The sequence below is a fragment of the Podarcis vaucheri genome (genome assembly GCF_965113315.1).
Source record: "Podarcis vaucheri genome assembly, chromosome: 12".
NCBI classification, from domain to species: domain Eukaryota; kingdom Metazoa; phylum Chordata; class Lepidosauria; order Squamata; family Lacertidae; genus Podarcis; species Podarcis vaucheri.
The window spans coordinates 40,703,278-40,723,698 of NC_138750.1; the positions used below are offsets into that span (position 1 = coordinate 40,703,278).

Below are 20,421 nucleotides of genomic sequence, written 5' to 3' on the forward strand. Positions count from 1 at the left end.
CTGAGCCAAAAATATGGCAAATGTGTTCTGTAGATAATACTTAAAGTTTTATCTGCTGGTTTTTTTCCTGGCAAGAATAAGCAACTGTGTTGCTGTTTTTTTAAGGGGCAACCATGTTGGAAACCTCTGATTCTTCATCTCTTTATTGTCCACCTGGATTGTTGGCATGTAAGAATGGAGACTGTATTACTTCTGACAAGTTTTGTGATTTCACTCCTGATTGCCCAGATGGCAGTGACGAAGCCCTGTGCTGTAAGTGAAAACACATTGATCTGTAATTCATGCTTAAAGATCTTTAAATGTGCATGTCAATAGCCTTATGGCTATTTCATTAGCAGGATCAGTTAATTAAGACAAACCACACAGAAGGTGAAGCACTTTCACCCAGCGTCTTTATTGATGTCTTTGTGTACAGTTGTGGCTACTTCTCAGGTTAAAACTAAAATTGAAAATGACTCGTCAGAATAACAGAACCTCAGAAAGTGATATCTAGAGCTTCACTTTTCAAAGGAGGAATTCAGCTTTGCTTCCAGCTTTGCTTTCTTAAAACAGTCTTGTCTCTCTCTTAATACAGACACTCACAGCAGGGCTCTATAGTGTTCTAACTGATTTGATAAGGATGATTCACACATGTCTGGCAAGTGGAAACAGGAGCAAAGCTGGAGCTTGTGAACACACCTGTTCAAAGCTAAATAATACTCTAGATCAGGCTTCCTTAACCTCGGCCCTCCAGATGTTTTTGGCCTACAACTCCCATGATCCCTAGCTAGCAGGACCAATGGTCAGGGATGATGGGAATTGTAGTCTCAAAACATCTGGAGGGCTGAGGTTGAGGAAGCCTACTCTAGATCATACATGGACTTTCTTTGATCCCTTGGCCTACCAATTTGTTTTTAAGTGTACAAGTTGTGCAAACTCTGTTTTGTTCATAGAAGCAGGTGCTCTTGGGTCTCCCTTCCCTGTGCAGTCCCTTGCACCTCCAAATAACTGCCTTGGAAGGTTGATGAACCCTCCAGAACAGCATAGGAAGTACTGTACTGTGGTGGTTGCAGGGCTATGGGGCATCAGAACAGCACTTTCTAATTAGGCACATTCCAGTTCACCTCCCCTTCCAACTGATCTTGTCCTTCTGCATATACTGGTTGCTAACCTGTCAGATAAATTGATGCAGACTAAAATAAATAAATATATTCCAGCTGCTAAATGTGACTTTGAAACAGACAGCTGTGGCTGGATGGAAACAGCCAGGGGTGATGCATTTGATTGGGTAAGGAGCTCCAGAAGCGGTCTACCCCTTGCTTTCCAGAAGCAAGCTCCAGCACGGGACCACACCTATAACCAACCTGCAGGTAAGGTCTTACCCATGGCCAGCTTCAGGTGTGAGTGGAACATCAGCACAATATTCTTTGGTGGTTCCTAGCCTATATAAGGGGGTTTCTCTGGGATGTTTTACTGGTGGTTATGGTGGGCAGCAGCATAATGCACTCTAATGATCAGGGGATGACAAAGTCTTGGAGCCACCACCATTTTAATTTCCCACAGTATTGGGGGCATTGTAGGAATGAAAATGGTGGTGACTCCTAGACCCAGTCACCTGGCACTTATTGGAAAACCAGGGGAAAAAGCATTGTTTTCAAAGTAAATACAGGACATGTGGCTAAGGTTGCTACATAGTCATGCCAGGCATGATCTCAATCAATCTAAGTAGGAAAACCATCCATAGGTGCAATTTTATGTCAGAACACTTTTCAAGGGATGCAGTACAGATTTGTGTGGCTTTTTTTTTTCTTTATTATGTTTTTAGATATGTGGTAAGCCACCCAGAGTTGCTGTGAAAACCCAGTCAGATGGGCGGGGTATAAATAATAAAATTATTATTATTAATTATTATATGTACTTAGTGGGGAAATAATTTCATTTTGCTCTTCTTAACAGGCCACTTTATGTTCATTCTAAGAAACAGCAGCAGTTTCTCACAGACTGCACAGCTACGAAGCCCAAAATTCAGCCAGGCTGGATCAGGTTGCACAGTGACCTTCTGGTATGAATGAAGTTTGATTTTTGTGTTTAGAGGAAGACACGGCTGCCTTTGAAATGAAAAAGAGGGCAGTGTTTGTCATTGTATGCGCTTTGTTCTGCAATATGTGGAATGCGTTTTTAGTATTTGTTTTGAAAGTAGATTTGGATAAATTCACTACCCAAGAAAAATGTTAAACCCTTTGATTACATTTACAGCTTCTACGTCTGACTACTTGGTATATTCTGATTATGGCCCATTTCTACTAGTGTAACTCCTGGTTTATTACAATGATTACCATATTACATTGATATAGCACCAGGTCTTGCACCACTGCTCTGACAAAATCATTGATTTCAAAGTATTTCATGTGGTAGTGTACTAAATTCTAGGCTGGATCTACACTGACCTGTTTGATGTTATTAGAACAATATTAGATATATTGTTCGAAAATGTTACAGGACATACTTCTAAAGTAAACCTTTTCTTACCTCTATCAAAACACTGTCTCCCTACTACTAGTTGCTGGCTGCTCTGCAGCGCCCTCTGGTGTCACATTTTAATAAGGCATTATAAATGTTAAAAGTAGAACGTCATGTGGCCATATGGTTATCAGAACCATTCCTTAACCCTTAATGTTAAAAATCATGAGTGTAGGTCCGGCCCCAGACTCAATTGAATTAAAATCATTTAATTAATATTTTGTGCTATTTAAACATCTCTATTATTTTGTGAATTCTAATTTTATTTTGGACTTCAGTCAGAAATCATTTCCTAGTTCTTTCTGACTGGATTGTTTAACGTTCTTGGGGCTGATTTTTCTGTTTTGTTCTTTCTGGCTTCAGCCTTCCAGCAGTCCTTCTTAAAGGAAATAGAAAGAGGATCATACCAGGCTTATTAACAATGAAACTTGAATTCCTTGACTGTAGTTTTCGAGTTTCTGTATCCTTGAAAATACCTTAGCCATTTCTGTCTCTGTGAGCCCATGACATTTTAAATTCCCTTCAAAAATCCAAAGTTCTCTCAAATTCAAAGTGTTTAAATGATTAAAAATCTGAAGCTTGATTAAGAGTAGATAAGCCAGTGTTCCTGATCTTACGCACTTTAAATAGCACCAATTGGTTAGACTCATTTCAGCTATAATTCTGCTTACTATTAATGAATTATACAGATACTGCATTTTTTTTTGTATGTAAATCTCTTTATATGCAGTATTAGTATTGGAAGGGTCAAAAAAAGGCCAACAGTACTTGTCAGGAAAGACAGTCTATCCTTCTCACATAATTAAACTGCGTCAATTCAAGTAACAACCTGGTGTCTTAAGCAAAGCATAGGTACACTACAAAAAAAAGGTGTTTGAGAGCAAATTTGGTTTCTCTGTGTGCATTTGTTCAGTGTATTGTTGGTGTTGATCCCTAACTTTTAGACTCCCTTCTCAGGTATTACAACTATGGACTATCAGTTGGAGCAGCAGAAATGCAATTGCTTGTTGATGGACAAAAAGATCCTACCGCCCTTTGGAGGATATATTACAATCAAGGAGATCAGTGGCTAAAGGGTTTCATTCAACTTGGCCGCCTTCCACACCCATTTCAATTATCTCTAGATAAAGTCAGCCTTGGATTTTATGATGGTGTCTCAGCAATTGATGATATAACTTTTGAGAACTGTGCAATGCCACCTCCAGCATTAAACTGCGAAGGCCCTGATCATTTCTGGTGCCAAGACTCAAAGGCTTGCATCGACAGTTTGTTATTGTGTGATCTTGTTGATGACTGTGGAGATGGGTCTGATGAAGACAAATGCGGTAAGACATTGAAACATTTCCCCTTAAATTGCAATGGTCAACTTCAAGCACTGAGTAAATCTTGTGCTGGCGTCTCAGGCGATATCACAGTTCTGTTCACTTCAGTAGACCTAGCACACTGAGTACTTAGAAGAGGGAAGGATTGCACCCGTAAAGAAACCAAGGCCTGTGGAAACTGAATTTTAGAAAATGCAGTCCTTTGCTCACTTGGGCTTAACATTTGCTGATTTCCTACAAACCTTTAAATGGTGCCTCATTCTTAGCACAGTGCTAAGAATAAGTTGGAAATCAGGTGAATTTTCTGCATGAGAAGCCTAACAATTTAACACATCCCATTAGTTTACACTAACCAATGTAAGTTAGTTATCGTTCGTCATTGAAAGTGTCCGAAAATAGATACATATGGCAGTATTGCTTGAGCGAAAGTGGCCTCACCAAATTTGCTGCCTGCATTCACAGGTGGCTAGTTCTGGGAGATGGGATCTGTACAAGGTATAGAGGGGGGGGGCTTACTGTTAGCAAGAGTGGCAGCAGCCCGTTTAAAAACAACAAAGTCCTGTTTTTGAAGCTCTGCTGTCAGTGGGTGCGAGTAGAGCTCCTCTCAGCAGCTGACAACTGGCAGCCACCAGTTTCTTCTGTGCAGAATGCCCCACATATAGTATTGACCTGTGGTGTTCCGGGGGGGAGGGGAATGTGGCATCTCTCTGGCATTTAAAAATCAAAGGCATATACATTCACTGGTTTCAGCAACTGAGCTGCAGTGCGACTTTGAACTTGGCCTCTGCAACTGGGAACAAGATGTGGCTGATGACTTCGACTGGACCAGAAACCAAGGGCCAACCTCCACTTTTAACACCGGGCCAATGAAGGACCACACTTTGGGCACAGCCAAAGGGCATTATCTTTACATTGAGTCTTCAGAGCCACAGATGTTCCAAAACCAAGCCGCTTTGCTAAGCCCAGTCTTTAACTCCACCTTTGCACATGGAAAGAAAAGCTGCATTTTTCGCTTCCATTATCATATGTTTGGAAAGCACATTTACAGGCTGGCAGTTTCCCAGAGAACTGTGAGCAATACAAGGGGGCAGCTGCTGTGGCAAACATTTGGCGATCAAGGCGACAGATGGATAAAGGAAGTGCTCTACCTTGAGAGTTCAGAGCCATTTCAGGTATGCTTGCTTAGAGTGACATGAAACGTTTATGAAGATTTTTCCTTTCCTTTCCTTTCCAAATGGAAGTTTGACTGTTAGATCACATTTCCTTTGAACCAATTTCTGACCAGACATTAACTGGGCATATCTTTTGTGGCTATTTAACACCAAAATATATTGTAAAGGGATCACTAACCTTTAGGGGCCAGTGGGCACATTTTGAATTCTGTGGAAGTGTTGTGGGCATGAGTCATAAAATAGCTGTGTGTTGGGTGTAGCATAGCACAAAATGGCTGCCACATCTAAAAGATCATAAAATGAGGGAGGGCCACAATATGGTGTGGAATGCAGGAGGCTGCAGTGGAAGGTTATAGGTGGAAAAGTTCTGTTTCATAAATGTGAACTCATTCCATCCATGGAAGGGAATTTTGGATCTGTGTCATTCAGTCTTTGATTTTCTCTTCAGTGGGAAATCAATTCCTGATGCAAGTTTCATTCACAGAGTACAGTGCTACTCTATATCCCCCCCCCCCATATAGTTGTTTGAGTTTCCTCTGTTGTTTCAGACTAATCAAATATATTAAACATAAATGGCTAGCAGTGGCAAAATGGTATACAAAAAAGTCTTTCTTATGCCTTTAATAATAGCTATAGAAATCTAAAGGCCTCTGTAATCAGGTACCCATAATGTTAGTTTAGGGCATCAAGTAGTTTGCTTGTTTATCACCTAACATTTGCTCCTAAGATGTGCTGGATTTTATCTATTCTGTGTGGTTGGAAACTGTGTTAATTGCCCCCATGTGGCGCCGCCAAATTATAAGAAACCACTAAAAATGCCTCTAATATCTTATTATTCCATAATAACTGCTGCAGGTCTTTATTAACGACTCTTACAAAGTTCTGTTCATACATAGCTACATCGTATAAGTTGATTACCCCTGCTGCTTTTTGTGATTCTCATTATCCACATATCCCAGACTGAATTTGCTAAAATGCTGAGAATGGGAATTTAGTGTGCAATTTTGCATGAAAAACTGCAACAATGATTTACATAACATTAGAGAGTGAAGAATTATTCGGTACTTGAAAGAGCAACCTATTTAAATAACCAAATATTTATTCATACACTCTCAAATATTAGATTCCTCTTGACGTCCTGCAGATACAGTTTTTGTTGGTCACATCACTATCCATAGGCAAGTTACCAAAGTCTGAGCTGGAAGAAACTTGATGTTTTCACTAGTCCCTAGCATAAACTAACAGAAAATATTACTTTGTGCCAAAATAATTTGCTGTCAGACTGCTTTACTTTCATGTTGTTTAAGTCTAGCATGAAATTCACAACATGCTATACATGTCTACTCAGATGTAATCCAGCTGAGGTCTAAGGGACTTATTCTTGGGGAATATTGCAGTCTCAGAAATAGGAAAGTTGTCTGCATCAAAGAAGCCATGTACACTGGAACAGAAATCCAGACTACAAAATGGAAGAGATACAGCTCAGTTTTATTTGACAGTACAACTAGAAGTAAGGACATGGCTCATGTGGTCCCAGAACAATAAATTTGCCCATACTGTAAGTTTGTAGTACCATAAAACTGTCCATGGGTCTCCAATCACAATGGGATAATTAGCTCTTGACACTTTTAGTACAGAGGGATAGCCAGTCCCTCTGATCTTCAGGTGTAAGCAAGACTTAACTTTTTTCTGAATTGTCCAGGGCAAGGCTTTACCAAAGGAACATTTGGTGTTGCTGAATAGGTTTTGCCACACAGTCTACATAAACAGTGCTTGCGAGCAAGTGAACTCCCTTACAGTCAGATCCTTGTCTACTAGATGCCCATTGTCTGTGAAATCCTAGGCCTTCACATCCTTTTTTGAACAAGCTTTCATTTCATAATACTTTTGACTTGTGAACCTGTGGAAAGGGTCCATTGTACATCACTTAGTTTTTTAGGAACATAAAAAATGGGTTCAGAAAAAAGCATTTAGTCTCTACTGAAAAGATGGGGCAGGGGAAACAGAAGAGGAGGAAGCAATAAGTTTCTAATTAGTTCCAATACAAAGACTTTTTGATTCAACTCCCACTGTGTTAAAATGAAAAATAGACCCAATTTTTGGAATTAGCAACAACGTGATGAAAAATGACATTGACTTTAAAGTCAATTTTCTTAATTTTGAAACACTGGATTAAAATTAATTGCTTTGCATTTATCATATTTGCTTATATCTTATCTCATTTTTCATCTCATGGTTTCTTCTGTGTTGTTTAAAGGAATGAAGGCCTATCTCTGAAAAGTTTTCTGTGCCTTGGCTACTTAGTTCAGTTTAATGATTTATAAGCAGTTAAGCATTTGTTTCTCAAAATAGTTTTAGCTATAGGATGCCTTATATGATTAATCATAAATAGCTGATTCGTTAAACTTTAGGGAGGAAAATGAGTGTGTTATAGACAAAGATATTTTACTTTGTCTTTCCTCTTACACAGTTCTGTAGAAAAAAGTATCCAAGAAAACTTGGTTTACATTTTGCTGTAAACACATAGATCTGGAAAAGACTGAATTGCTTAGAGCATATAACACATTCAGTCACAACAGGATGCATCATGGTGACAGCATAGAGAAATAGAGAAATAGGCAGAGGTGGGGCAAGGATAGGACAGGAACAGGAGTGGGATGACTTGCATGCCATCTTTCCATCACCAGATCAGCTTGGTCTGTGCTCCTAATGCACAAAAACTAAATTGCAACAAAGAGGGGAAGAGAGATTGTGACTCATTTGCAGACAGAGGAGCTTAGGGGAGTGATGTGTCCTACTTTACAGAGGGCAGACCTCTATTAGAAAGACTGTGTGACCCAAGTCTTATTTAAAAATAGGAAGGGACAGCAGGGGCCTTGAAGTTGTCCATCAACCGTTGGTACCTGGACAGCACACTATGCAGGCACAAAGTTCACCTAGTCTCAGTCTTCCAAAAGCTGCTAAAATGGATTATATTTCTATGTAAATTATAGTCATTATTTCTAGATTTGCTTCTCTATAAATAAATTAGCATATGCAGATATGACACAAAACTATGTCTTCTTTTTTTTTTCTTCTTTTTTTTGGTGATGCATTGCCTTTTTTTAAAGTGATGAATCAGTAGCCGCTCTAGAGGCAAAGGGACATGGGCTTTCCCTCCATGGTCCTTTAAAGTGGCTTACAACTCCAGGATCTGGGGAAAATTGGGGTCTGAATTAATTAACCGTCCAACACAATTTCCCCCTTCCTTTTAGGCCTCAGGCTGATAAGATGGAAGCTGTTAGCACATGCTGCCTGTTAGTCTATCTTGCAACATCAAGACCCACACTTGTTCATTATTTCATGTTTCCAATATTCTGTGCACATTCTGTGGCCAAACAAACAATCTACTCTGCTTTTGAAAATAGAATAGAAATAGAAGATGGCACACATACACCCAAATTAAAACAATAAGAAATGTAAACACACATATATATATTAAAATACCATAAAACCGCAGAATAAAACGAGCTGTGAAAAAAGTAAAAGAAAAATCCAGCAGCTATAAAACACAAAGTTAACTTCTCAAAATCTCAGAAGGTAGATTAAATAACTATACATTCTGAATAACCACAGAACTTATGGAAGAATTGGGAAGAATGGGTCATACTACTGTTGGAAGGAATTGCTTTCATATCTGCCAAGAGACATATTAACCTATGAATTTCCATAGCATCAGCTTTGTCCTTACTGCAGCAGTCTTAGATAACAGAAAGTTCAATTTGTTCTAAAAATAACCAGTATTTCTCTTTAATATACAGTGAGTTAAATATAATGTATAATTCTCATTTACTAAGAATTATTTCTTATGTAATATTTGACCAACTACGTATGAGCCTTGTAAGTTTCATTCAAGCTGGATCTGCAAAGTTCTTAGAGCTAAAAGAAACCGGGAACTATTTATCCTCATTCAGATAATAAATGAGATGTGAAATTAGCTTCATGGTAAATGAGTTCCCTGGAGGATGGTACAGTATATATAATGGAATCTGAGGTTTGCACATACTCAGCTGGCAGATGCTTTTTAAAATGGCTTGCATTTTGGAACCGAATTCTGACAAATCTTTCTTCACTACAAAAAAAAGTAGATAAGAAACTGATACTATTTGCACCTTTACATTGGTAGCTATGGCAGAACATTTAATTTTTCTTCGGAGTTTTGTGAAAAACCTCTTTGCCATGTATCACGAAGAGCAGAAATCAAGATTTCTTAGGCCAATTTGTAAGAATTATCTTGGATATATCTAAGGGTCAGTTGTGTTGTGCTATATTTTTACGTGTTTGATTACAGGTGTGGTGGGTCTTTGCCCCTCCCTAAGCCTCAGGGGTGGGGGTGGGGGTGATTGGGATCACAGCTGCCAAGGAAAAGGTTAATCATCCCATTGCCTCGTCCTGTAATCCCAATTAAAATCGGCCACCTCAGCACCAGTCAGTAAATATGGAAAAGAAAAGCACACAGTAACTTGCTATGCACTTAAAGTAACGTCTTGTTTGGACCTAAGAGCTCCCAGTTTGGAAACAGCAGAAACCATACTATCAGGATTTTCTCAATTAATGTTCTCAATTAATGAAAATTAGTTTGAAGTATGTGAATGCAGTTGAGTATAAGGGTGGAAAATGGGCAGGAGAAGATGGCAACTGTGTCAGATGATGACAGGTCCAGAATGTACAGTAAGTACTTCTAATTTTAACACTAACATCCAGGCAAAACAGTTACTATTGGTTAGTGGTACTGATGGGTCTGGAAGAAGTATTCAACCTGTTCTAAAAGAGTTTTTTTTGTTTGGGGGTAGGTACTCTTGATTTTGCCTCAGTTACAAATGTGCAGGTGACAGTGGTAGCCAATAATGTCTTTTGCCACCTCTGTTTGGTTTGCCAAGTGTAGCCTTTCCTGAATGAAGACCTAGCTCCAACAGTTCATGCTACTGTCTCCTCCTCTATTTAATAAGTGACACAAATCTGTGTACCCAGTACTGAACTTAAAACACAGCTAGGACAGATACAGGATAGATATGGATTGTGTACACACCATGTGTACTCTGCCTCCAAGACCAGCCTGAAAGAATGTGTTATACTTTATAATCAATATCCCATTACCCGAAGCAAGGCTATTATTTATCCGTAACATCTTAAATAAAGGAAAACCCCAAATTGAATATTCAGACTAATTTTGGAAATAATGTGGCATTGTACACAAATAATTTTGACTATATGTTTATTATAATGCAGTCTTGGTATTTTTCTTCCTTTGACAGTCTCTTAGGATGAATTCCTTTTACGTTATTATTCTCCCACATCCACACTTCTATTGGCAAATTTACTTTATCTGCACTGAATTGTAGCTAACTGGAGTTTGCCTACCTATCAAAGGGAAGCTCCTGGGGTGTAAAAACAGACACTCATTCTTTTTCTATCTTGCAAGAATCCTTCCTATTTGTTATTCATTGCTAGTTTTCCAAAAGTGAAAATATTTACAAGAACTAATTAGCTGTAGGAGAAAGGATGTAGCAATACATAATGTCTAAACATACATTCCCACATTTGACCTGAATCTGTTTACCACATCCCCCATCCTTCATTCCCTCACCTAAATGCCAATGATACAGAACTGAAAAGAACATCATCTTATGTAAATGTCTGATGAGGAACATTTGTTTTTCAAAATATCAGTTGCATTACAATTTAAGTTGCACTTTTCCAGCTTATTTTTTTCCTGTCACTCTTTAGTTTTGAAAAATATGGATGTATTGTCTAAATTATTACCTGTAGCTTATGGCGCATGGAAATCTAATATTGAAACTAAGATGTATATTTCTGTTTATCCAGACTGTGGGATTCATGTGTCTGCTTTTTATGATTGACGAGAGCATTATTGTAGGGCATGTGCATGCAAGGGTTTTATAGGCGTTCAATCATTTCCCCAAACCACATGACATCTGAATGTGCAGTTTTGATCTACTGCCTGTATTGCATAGCTGATGTTGGAAATTATGCTATCTACATGGATGGTACTACCCAGACTGGGAAAGGCTAATCTGTCCTTTTCCAAAACTGGAAATTTATAAAATTTAAAGAGACGGGGGATTTTAATGTCATCTCATCCAGTTAGGCCTTGATATTAAAACTTCTTAGGGTGTGTAGGAAGGAAGAAACTGTAGGAAGGAAGGAAGCAAGGCGCACACAGGCACATATGTTGGGAATGTGTCCTCATGTTCCTTATTTGACCATGTTCTCACTATTCTACCCTGGTTAGTTCTCTCCAGGTTGAAGGGCCCTTGGCATAAATCCTTCATTTTAACTGTTTCCAATAATAGATTTTGGAATCAGACCAGATAATCAGGCTCTCCATCTTTTGTGCTGATAAAGAATGCCCAAATGCATTTAACAGTGTCCAAGACTAAGACAGAATATGAGCTCTCCAATCTAAAATACTGTGGACAAGATCTAAAAGAACTCACGAGAAAAAAGTGTCCCTCTGTCTTTGTTTGTATTCCTTCCCAGTGACAGTGCCTTACATCTCATATGGCATGCCACTTTCGAAGCTTCTCCAGACTTCAGGGGCAGCTTAATTTGGGAGCTACCTGGGTGTCTTTCTGTCAAGGCAAGTCCTTTAAACTCTGGACATAATGAAATATAACTATTTAACTAAATAAAAGCACTGGCAGAAGGATTACTGCCAGTGCAACTGGGCTTTATGTCTTCTCCCCCCACATGCCCCACACTGGCCTCAAATATTCTCCATAGGGCTAGGGGAAACCCCAGAACAGATTTATGGGGTGCATGGGGTAAGGAGATGGAGATAATGTTACATTGCACAAGTAGAAATCTTTGCTGACCAAACCAGCAACTTAGTGTTATGTTGAGTCCAACCCATTGTATTTGAACTGGAGTTTAATTTAGGTTGCACCACTTTATTTAGCATAAGATAAAAACCATAATACTACGGATATTGATTATAGTCAGATATCTATTAGATCTATTAGATTTGGGAGCTCCTTCACGCTGAGCAGCTCCTTCATATTTTCAGCATGATGTGAAGTTCTTGTGATTCATTCCTGCCCATGTAGTTGAGTCATGTACATGTGCTTCCAGGATAAGGCCTCACATATGGCTGGGGTGACATCTAAAGGGAACCTCCATATAGAAAGTCTGTTCTCTAATAGCATTTCTTGAAATGCTATTTCTTTACTGTTCGTCGAATAATATAATAGCATCTTCATTTTGGTTCATTTTAATGGTATTCCCCCAATATTATGTTTCAGACACATGATGACTGAAATCATTAACCATGATTAATTATGTAATGATTACTACTGAATGTGCTAACAATGATGAGGCTCTAACTATAGAATCTTGCCATAATTCTATATTACAGTGATATTTTAATGGGCTTACACATGGCTGTGGAGCCAACCACACTAATGCTTTAAGTGTTCCTTGTGATTAAAAGGAGCACCAGGGAGTGTTAATCATGATTAGTTTCTCTCATAAACACAGTTTATCCTCAAGAAAGGCTATAAGCGCTTCATAAAAAGTCAAAATCGTACTCTTTTGAGGGGAGGGGTATAAATGGATATTAAACATGTAATTAGAAGTGGAAATCCTCTCAGTGGCGGTGACAGATGGCTTTTTAATTATTGCTTTTTCTTAGATCTTGGTGGAAGGTACTGTGGGGGATGGATTCACTGGAGACATTGGAATTGATGACCTATCTTTTATGAACTGCACACTTTACAACGGTAAGGAGAAATCTAGACTTAAAACTTTTAGTGTGGCCAAATTGTGACTTATAGTTCGCATGCAAATGAAGTTCCCAATCCCAGAAATGCAGAATGCAGGAAAATGAATAGCTATTTTGGAAGAAGTCATAGAATCGTTGAGTTAGAGAGAGCTTTATAGACCACCTAGTCCAACCCCCTGCTCAAGGCAAGAATTCCAGAGCTAGACTATCCCTCTATATGAGGGAGAACCCACCGCCTTTCCAGGTAATTGGTTCCACTGTTGAATGGCTCTTAGAGTCCTTATCGCTTACTGTTCAACAAAAAAAAACCCTATCCTCCTATAACCTAAGTGCATTAGATCTTGCAAAGAGCAAACACCTACACCTGCCCAGCTATTTGAATGTCATCCGCTCAGTCTTCTTTTCTCCAGGTTAAACCTCTTCTCATTGGGCTTGCTTTCCATGCTAAGGGCCATTCCTCATATATGAAAAAATAGGGTATTTGCGAAACTCATAAGAGATAACTGTAACCATTTGCTTCTTAAGGGAATTTGCCAGTTGATTCAACAACTCCTTCAGGGACATCCATTCCCGTGACACTTCCTATGAACAACTGTACAGAAAAAGAATTCATCTGCAGAGCCACTGGCCGATGCATCAATATCACCCAGAAGTGTGATTTCCGTCCTGATTGTTCTGACAGATCTGATGAGTCATCTTGTGGTGAGCATAAGAATTATTAATGAATACTGATGCATTAAGTTGACCTGATTATTTCATGTTGCTATTCCATGTTCATATTAGATTGCTATTCTATGTGCATAACTCAATTTTTTTTGGTATCTTCCCCATTCTCAAAGTAATTCAGTTTAGGTGTTTCGCTCAAAGAAGCTGTTGTGTGCTCTTTCATATGATGCTGGGATTTGAAATGGCAGTAATTTAGAAGAAATGCCTCCAGCATGCATTGTTCTGCCCATTTCTCATTTTTAAAGTTACATATAATTGTTTGGTTTACTAAACTGACCAATGACTACAAAGCACCTTTGCACTCATCTGCATGCAAAAGGCTATGGAAATTTGAAGCAATGAGTTGAAAATATGTGCCATTAAGTTATCTAGCTTGGTTTCTTATGCAAAATAAGCCTATAGGAGCACTGTATAATCATTGTTGATTTCATAGTACTTGATAGAGCCAATTTAATAGCTCATAACCAAAAAGCTCAACCTAAAAAATTTGCTCTGCATAACACATGGTAGGTCTTAATGGTTCCATAACAGTTAATGAATTTAATATATATATTCTGTTTCATTCTTGTTAAATAAATATTCTGGAGACAGTGGCTTTTCAAACTTGACAGAGATGCCACAGACTTCAAAATAGCTTTGTGGTTTTATTGAATAAATGAATTCTTTATTTATAAAAGGCAAAAGCCTTCACATCAGTTGTCATACCTAGGAACATAACAGGCTCTCATGTCACCAGTACCATTGGCAGCCTAAATTTAGGAACAATTATTATAAGAACAAAACCCCTTCACTTATTACTACTGTTCAGAAGGAGAACAATATTTTGTTTAATACTACAAAAGCTAACTTTTTGAAATGAGGGGAGGGGTTGCTTTTAAGCAGAGCTATAAAAGAAACATTCAGGAAAATAGTATGTTAAATCTGCTCTCTTGGAAGAGACACAAATACAAAATCATGCTTTAACAATTGTGCTGATCATAGTTGGAGCAGTAGCCAGCCAGAACCATTTTGTTGGTTGTTTGGTTGGTTTGGAAATTTCAATGTACCACCCTTCAGTTTAGAACACACCTTTCAATACAGTATATCATAAAAAGGCTAAAAACCATCATGGGGGAAGAACATTTTGGGCAGGCTACTATTGCTTGCAATAACAAAGTTTGCCTTGCTCTGACACAAAATACCAGTTAGAGCGTTCACACAGCAACTATTAGTGCCTTGTTAAGAAACTAGCTAAACTGTCCATGGAAATGAAATGACATTTCATGTCTATATTGTTCAATATAATTCCAATGTTCTTTTCTTTCTTGTTTCAATAGCCTCAGATGCTTGTGACTTTGACAGTGGAAACTTCTGTGAATGGTATCAGCCTGCTGCTCAAGTGGCAACAAGAGCTTCATCCCATACTGTTAATATATTCCAGTGGGGCCTTGGAAAAGGAGCCAGCATCCACCCAGGTGGAGAGGGCCATAGACCGTTGACTGATCATACTACGTGAGTGCAATGGTCAAACCACTCAGAATTATATGTATTTCTTTCGGGCTGTGTGGATTTAGCCAGTTGTGATAGATTTTAACAGTGAGTGTGCTGCTGCTGCTTTGGTCTGCTTAAAATAGTTCTGAACAATTGGAAACAGAAAACACAATTTACTTGACGGAGTTTTTCCAGGGTTTCAGTCATGGGATTTTCCAGACATATCCAGAAATGCTGGAGATTGAACCTGGACCTTTTGCATACAAAGCATGTCTTCTACCACTTAGTTACAGCTCTTCCGCTATCTTTACACTGGATTTCTTAGACTGCTTGGGTGTGTGTGTGTGTGTGTGTGTGTGTGTGTGTGTTTAAATTATATAAATTATATCTAGAGTCTCCAAAGTCTGGTACATATGTGCATTATAACAATGGAACATTGTATTTTGAGTCAGACTGTTGGTGCACATTGAATAGCAGTGGCTCTCCAGAGTTCAGACAGAAGGCTTCTCCAGCCCTACCTAGATATGCCAGGGATTGAATTTGGGACCATTTGCATGCAGAGCAAATGCTCTACCATGGATCTATAGCCCTAATCAAGGTTTTGGGATTGAGCTGAAGGATTGTCCACACTGTGCCCTGTCCTCTGCTCTCAGGTATGTGTGCCTCTCCCACCTGTTCTACTTGAGTTTGTGATTATTTCTGGCAGTCAAAATCCAAGAACTCTCCCTTTGAGGCCCTGGGTTCAATATCAGTCATATGTATTGCTTAACTCAGGTTTACAGTGGTGGTGGGGATTCATGTGCAAGAAGGGATGCATGCTTAGGTTTTACAACTAAGGAAGGTTTGAGAACAGGCAATGGGAGGAATTCAGCATCATGCTTTTCCAATTATTTCATCAGTGCAAGCTTGGCCAATGAAACAATCTCCCTTTTCCTCCCCCCGCGTGGTGTTCTAGTGGTGCTCCAGAACTCCCTGAGCTAATCATGGGGGGGGTGTGTGTAAGGAGCCATGTGGGGGGGGGGCGGGGTCCCATTTTGCCAGCAGGATAGTGCACTTGATTCCATTACCACACCTACTGACTTGAATCTGACGCAAATTGAGGATTAACACCTTGAGCCCAGACTTCTTACAGCACCTACGGCAGGCAATGTCTCACATACCCTCCCAGGTCTTCACATAACAAACACTGGAATTGCCTTGGACTCAAGGGGGGGGGGAGTGGCAATTGATTTCTGGTGGGTTCATTATGCAGACCATCATTTCCTAGTAAAAAGATTATTTGGATTTGTGCATGATATGCTGAACAATAAAAAGATTTAATGTGTGTGTTTTGTTGCATGCTAGCTGTGTTTGCTTGTATGAGGTCCTGCAATTGTCTGTAAGCCAAACTGTGGCTCATTGGATCATTTAGGATCTATTTGTGTGGATGGGCTATTCACATAAGGCTGTATCAAGTGCATAACTGCTAGTGGAAATGATTCTAAGAATTCTTATATGGCTTATATTGGAACAGGCATCCTATGGTGCTGTTTCCCTAGTGACACCCACTGTTTTCTCAGATAGACTCTGTTAAGTTATTGGCTGAATGTCATTGGGGTAATAGCTGCTCTCTGTTGGGTCTGGATCTGATTTGACATGACAGTCAAAAGCAGCAAGCAGTCATATAATCTTATACCCTGACCAAGTGGGAAAAACTGGAACTGTTAAAGCATTTGCCAAGTGAAACCTCAATTTCATATTGTGCCAAACCACGGAAGAGTTGCAAAACTGTAAATAAATCATGCCAACTGTGATTAGATGCTGTGCTGGAATGTCTGCTTCCATCTTTATTACTTGAGAGTGAGATTTTATCCCATTGTTTCCTTTTCCTTTCAAGCTCAGAGGATTTATGATGGAATGTTAATGAGATGTGCTCTGTTTTGGATGAGCCACAGAAGAATTGTGAATTAATTTCAGCTCTTTGTCAGAAGCAGCCAAACTTAAAGCACAACAAAATAACAACAACAAAGAAGAACAGTAGATTTTTAGCTAGTATTCAGCAATTGTTGTGTTAAATATGGAATTCTTCATCTCTGGTGCCCTTTGGTTTGTGAATTATTAACCATGCTGTTTTTAATCAGGTAGTGGGAAACCTGAGAGCTTTTTGAATTTTCAAAGGAAGAGAAGTGAGTTAAAATAAGTAAAATCAAAGGCATTGTGAAAGAAACAGCAATCACATTGATTACCATCCAGTCTTGGCTTATTTATGTGACTATAATATGTTTAGTTTGGCTGCCATCAGGCTTGTCCCAATATCCTTTGTTGGTAAAAAGTACACTTATATTAGGTTATTTATTTATATTTAATCACATTTTTAGGTCACTGTAGTCACAAAAGATCTTAGGGGTAGCAAGAAGAACTTAAAAATTTATACCAATACACACTACTACTACTACCACCACCAACAACAACAACCAATTTAAATCCGTCTAAAAAAAATAACATCTATTCAGATGTGACCCACACTCAAAAAGTGGAAGCAGTCTCACAGCTGGAGCTTTGTCCTGGGTTGTTGTTTTTTTGGTATGTGTAACTGCAAAATAGTTTCCACTACCTAGGGTTACTATATTTCAAAGTGAAAAACTCAAAAAAGACAAGAAAAGAATATATGGCAGCCCTACCACTATCAAAGAGATATGTTGCCTTTATACTTAACAGTGGCTTGCCCTTTGGGGAATGGAAGTTCAATGACAAAGCACATCTCTGGTTATGTGAGCAAGTCTTCCACAGCACTCCATATCACTTTTTGGCCATTAACTGCAAAACACTAAAGATTTCTCAGAATGAACTAAATTCCTCTTTGCTCATCTGCTGAAAAGCCTGGGTACCTTTTACCTATAGTGCATATAGTGTATGATTGCATTCATAAATTAACCTGAGTAATTTTCTTCCGACAAGAAATTCATTTTGCAGTTAATTATGTTACTGTGGATTAAGTGGTAATTATCTGATTCTCTAAGGGCTCTGATTTCTGTGGAACTGATTCTGTACTCCAGCACTAAGGCAAAAACAAGGGGTTTCTTAGTGTGAGGGATATTGGAAAGTTTGCCTTCCTATTTTTGTAGTCTTCCGTTTGGACTAGTGGAGACTGACACAGTAGTTGATGTGACTTTCAAGCAATGATGGCACTGAATTAACACCCCTCTCTCAGTTGAGTCAGGGAACTGAAAGAGAAGAACCATCAGCCTGCACTAACTCTGTGGATGAAGCTACATGTGGGAGAGGGGTTTACTGAGGGTGAGTGAAACCCTCTTCAGGCAGCAACGCAAAGAGGAGGCAAATAGGCCCCAGCACATCTTTTCTGTATGCTTTTCAAAAAGCCTCTCCCCCCACCCTGCCCTTTTTCAAAAAGTCCTTCCATAGGCAGCCAAAGCAAAGGAGATGGAATAGTCTCAGCCCTTCCCCAACCCCAACATCCTCCAGAAAACCCAAAGGGTAGTAGCATCTTTCCTTTTGATTTGATTTGTTATATTTACCATATTATTTTCGCTGTTCTTTGCAATCTTATGGTTTCGGGAATGTTTTAAGATTGTCCCTGTTTTGTTCCCTCCCCCAAGCCATTTTGAGGAGCCTTCTATAGAAAAGTGTTTTTGTTTCGAAGAATTGTAAACCAAACAAACTAGCCATAACCCTGCACTCAGGGAGTGGCTGCAATTGCATATCATGCTAAACCATCAGCAATAGAATATCGATAAAGAGTAATGTGCTAGTCTAGTGCATACGCCTGCATCATTTTGTTTCTCTCTTCGTCAAGCTGGTTAACCATGGCATGCAAGCCAGCGCATTGTTTTCCAAACAAACCTTGCCATAATTATTTTGGTTTGTTTGGAAGAAACCATGTGTGGATGTGCACACCATGTTAAGCCAAGACTTGCACTTCGTCACTCCCAGCCTGGAAAAGTGAGAGGTGCAGTGGGAGCAATTCAGTGCTGTGCACAGAAGTTTTGTAAACAGATGTGGAAATGAGGTGACCTGAATTTATGATTCGAGAGACAGAAAATCCAGATTTGACTGATTCATCCATCCCTATCCAGCACACTACTCATTCCTGGTGATGATAATCCATATTTTATAGCTTACTGCATGGGTAGGCAAACTAAGGCCCGGGGACTGGATCTGGCCCAATCACCTTCTAAATCGGGCCCACAAACGGTCTGTGAATCAGTGTGTTTTTACATGAGTAGAATGTGTCCTTTTGTTTAAAATGCATCTCTGGGTTATTTGTGGGGCCTGCCTGGTGTTTTTACACCAGTAGAATGTGTGCTTTTATTTAAAACGCATCTCTGGGTTATTTGTGGGGCATAGGAATTCATTCATTATTATTTTTTTCAAAATATAGTCCAGCCCCCCACAAGGTCTTAGGGACAGTGGACCGGCCCCCTGCTGAAAAAGTTTGCTGACCCCTGGCTTACTGTGACATGCACCCTTGGCCAGTGAGACCTGCCCAAAGGCACTACTGAACTTCATAGTTGAGAATAGATTTGAATGCTCTTTCCCACAATGCAGCTGCTGTTGAAGAGTTGAGCTTTAAGTACATGACTTGTCTGAAAGACCAAAATGAGTAGGGATGCAGAAATGGAGCGATTCACTTTCACCACTTTTGTGCATTATGCAACAACAGGCCTTTTTTTGCAGAAGATAACACTGATTGAAAGAATGCTAAGTAGGCAATGTAAATTAATGTCATACGTTCCATTACATGTTGAATAGAATATAGTCTGAAGTGACTGTATTTAATGGAGCTTGAAGTATATATACCATTATATAGCACAGAGATGCATACACACACATGAGGAGAGACATCACTAACTATTGAAAAATGATTATGTGAGGGGTAAAGAACACTACACAAGAGCCATTTTCACTGCACAGATTCAAGTACTGCATTATAAAGAATATTCTCCAGCACTGTTTATGATCTCTGTTTCTTAAAGTGTCATTTGAATGCACTTCCATTAATTTCACACTATCTCAATGAGACATCTATCTAAAAATATATACTGTCAGCACATTCCGCCCCAAAGCAGCCAACATAAACACATTGCAGTGAAAAATATTTATCCTTTCATTTCACCCACTCACCCATACTGAAAAGCTAAATTGCAAACACAAATGCACTCTCAATGGTATATAATGTTGCTTTTAAATTTTAAGTATGCCTGGATTCATAATTTTCAGTCTACGATTTAAAGAGTTTCTACAGATTTTCTTTTTCTAGACCCTTATTGTTGTGTCCCACAAATCAGCCTTATTTCTTTGGGAACTTCCACCATGAAGACATCATCAAACAGCCTGCAAGTTATTGTGCATTTGGCATGAGACTGGCAAAAGATACAGTGGTGCCTCGCAAGACGAAATTAATTCGTTCCGTGAGTTTTTTCGACTAGCGAATTTTTCGTCTTGCGAAGAACGG

General features: G+C 39.1%; 1 protein-coding gene across 1 annotated transcript in view; it reads left to right on the forward strand.

The window, feature by feature from the left end:
* MALRD1 (MAM and LDL receptor class A domain containing 1) overlaps positions 1 to 20,421 on the forward strand; it is a 226,126-nt gene that overhangs the window by 50,474 nt on the left and 155,231 nt on the right. The window contains exons 15-22 of the mRNA XM_082193611.1: positions 106 to 252; positions 1,197 to 1,349; positions 1,936 to 2,041; positions 3,457 to 3,824; positions 4,572 to 4,993; positions 12,684 to 12,771; positions 13,299 to 13,475; positions 14,816 to 14,990. Coding sequence (XP_082049737.1) covers positions 106 to 252; positions 1,197 to 1,349; positions 1,936 to 2,041; positions 3,457 to 3,824; positions 4,572 to 4,993; positions 12,684 to 12,771; positions 13,299 to 13,475; positions 14,816 to 14,990 — 1,636 coding nt within the window. The remainder of the gene's footprint in view (positions 1 to 105; positions 253 to 1,196; positions 1,350 to 1,935; positions 2,042 to 3,456; positions 3,825 to 4,571; positions 4,994 to 12,683; positions 12,772 to 13,298; positions 13,476 to 14,815; positions 14,991 to 20,421) is intronic.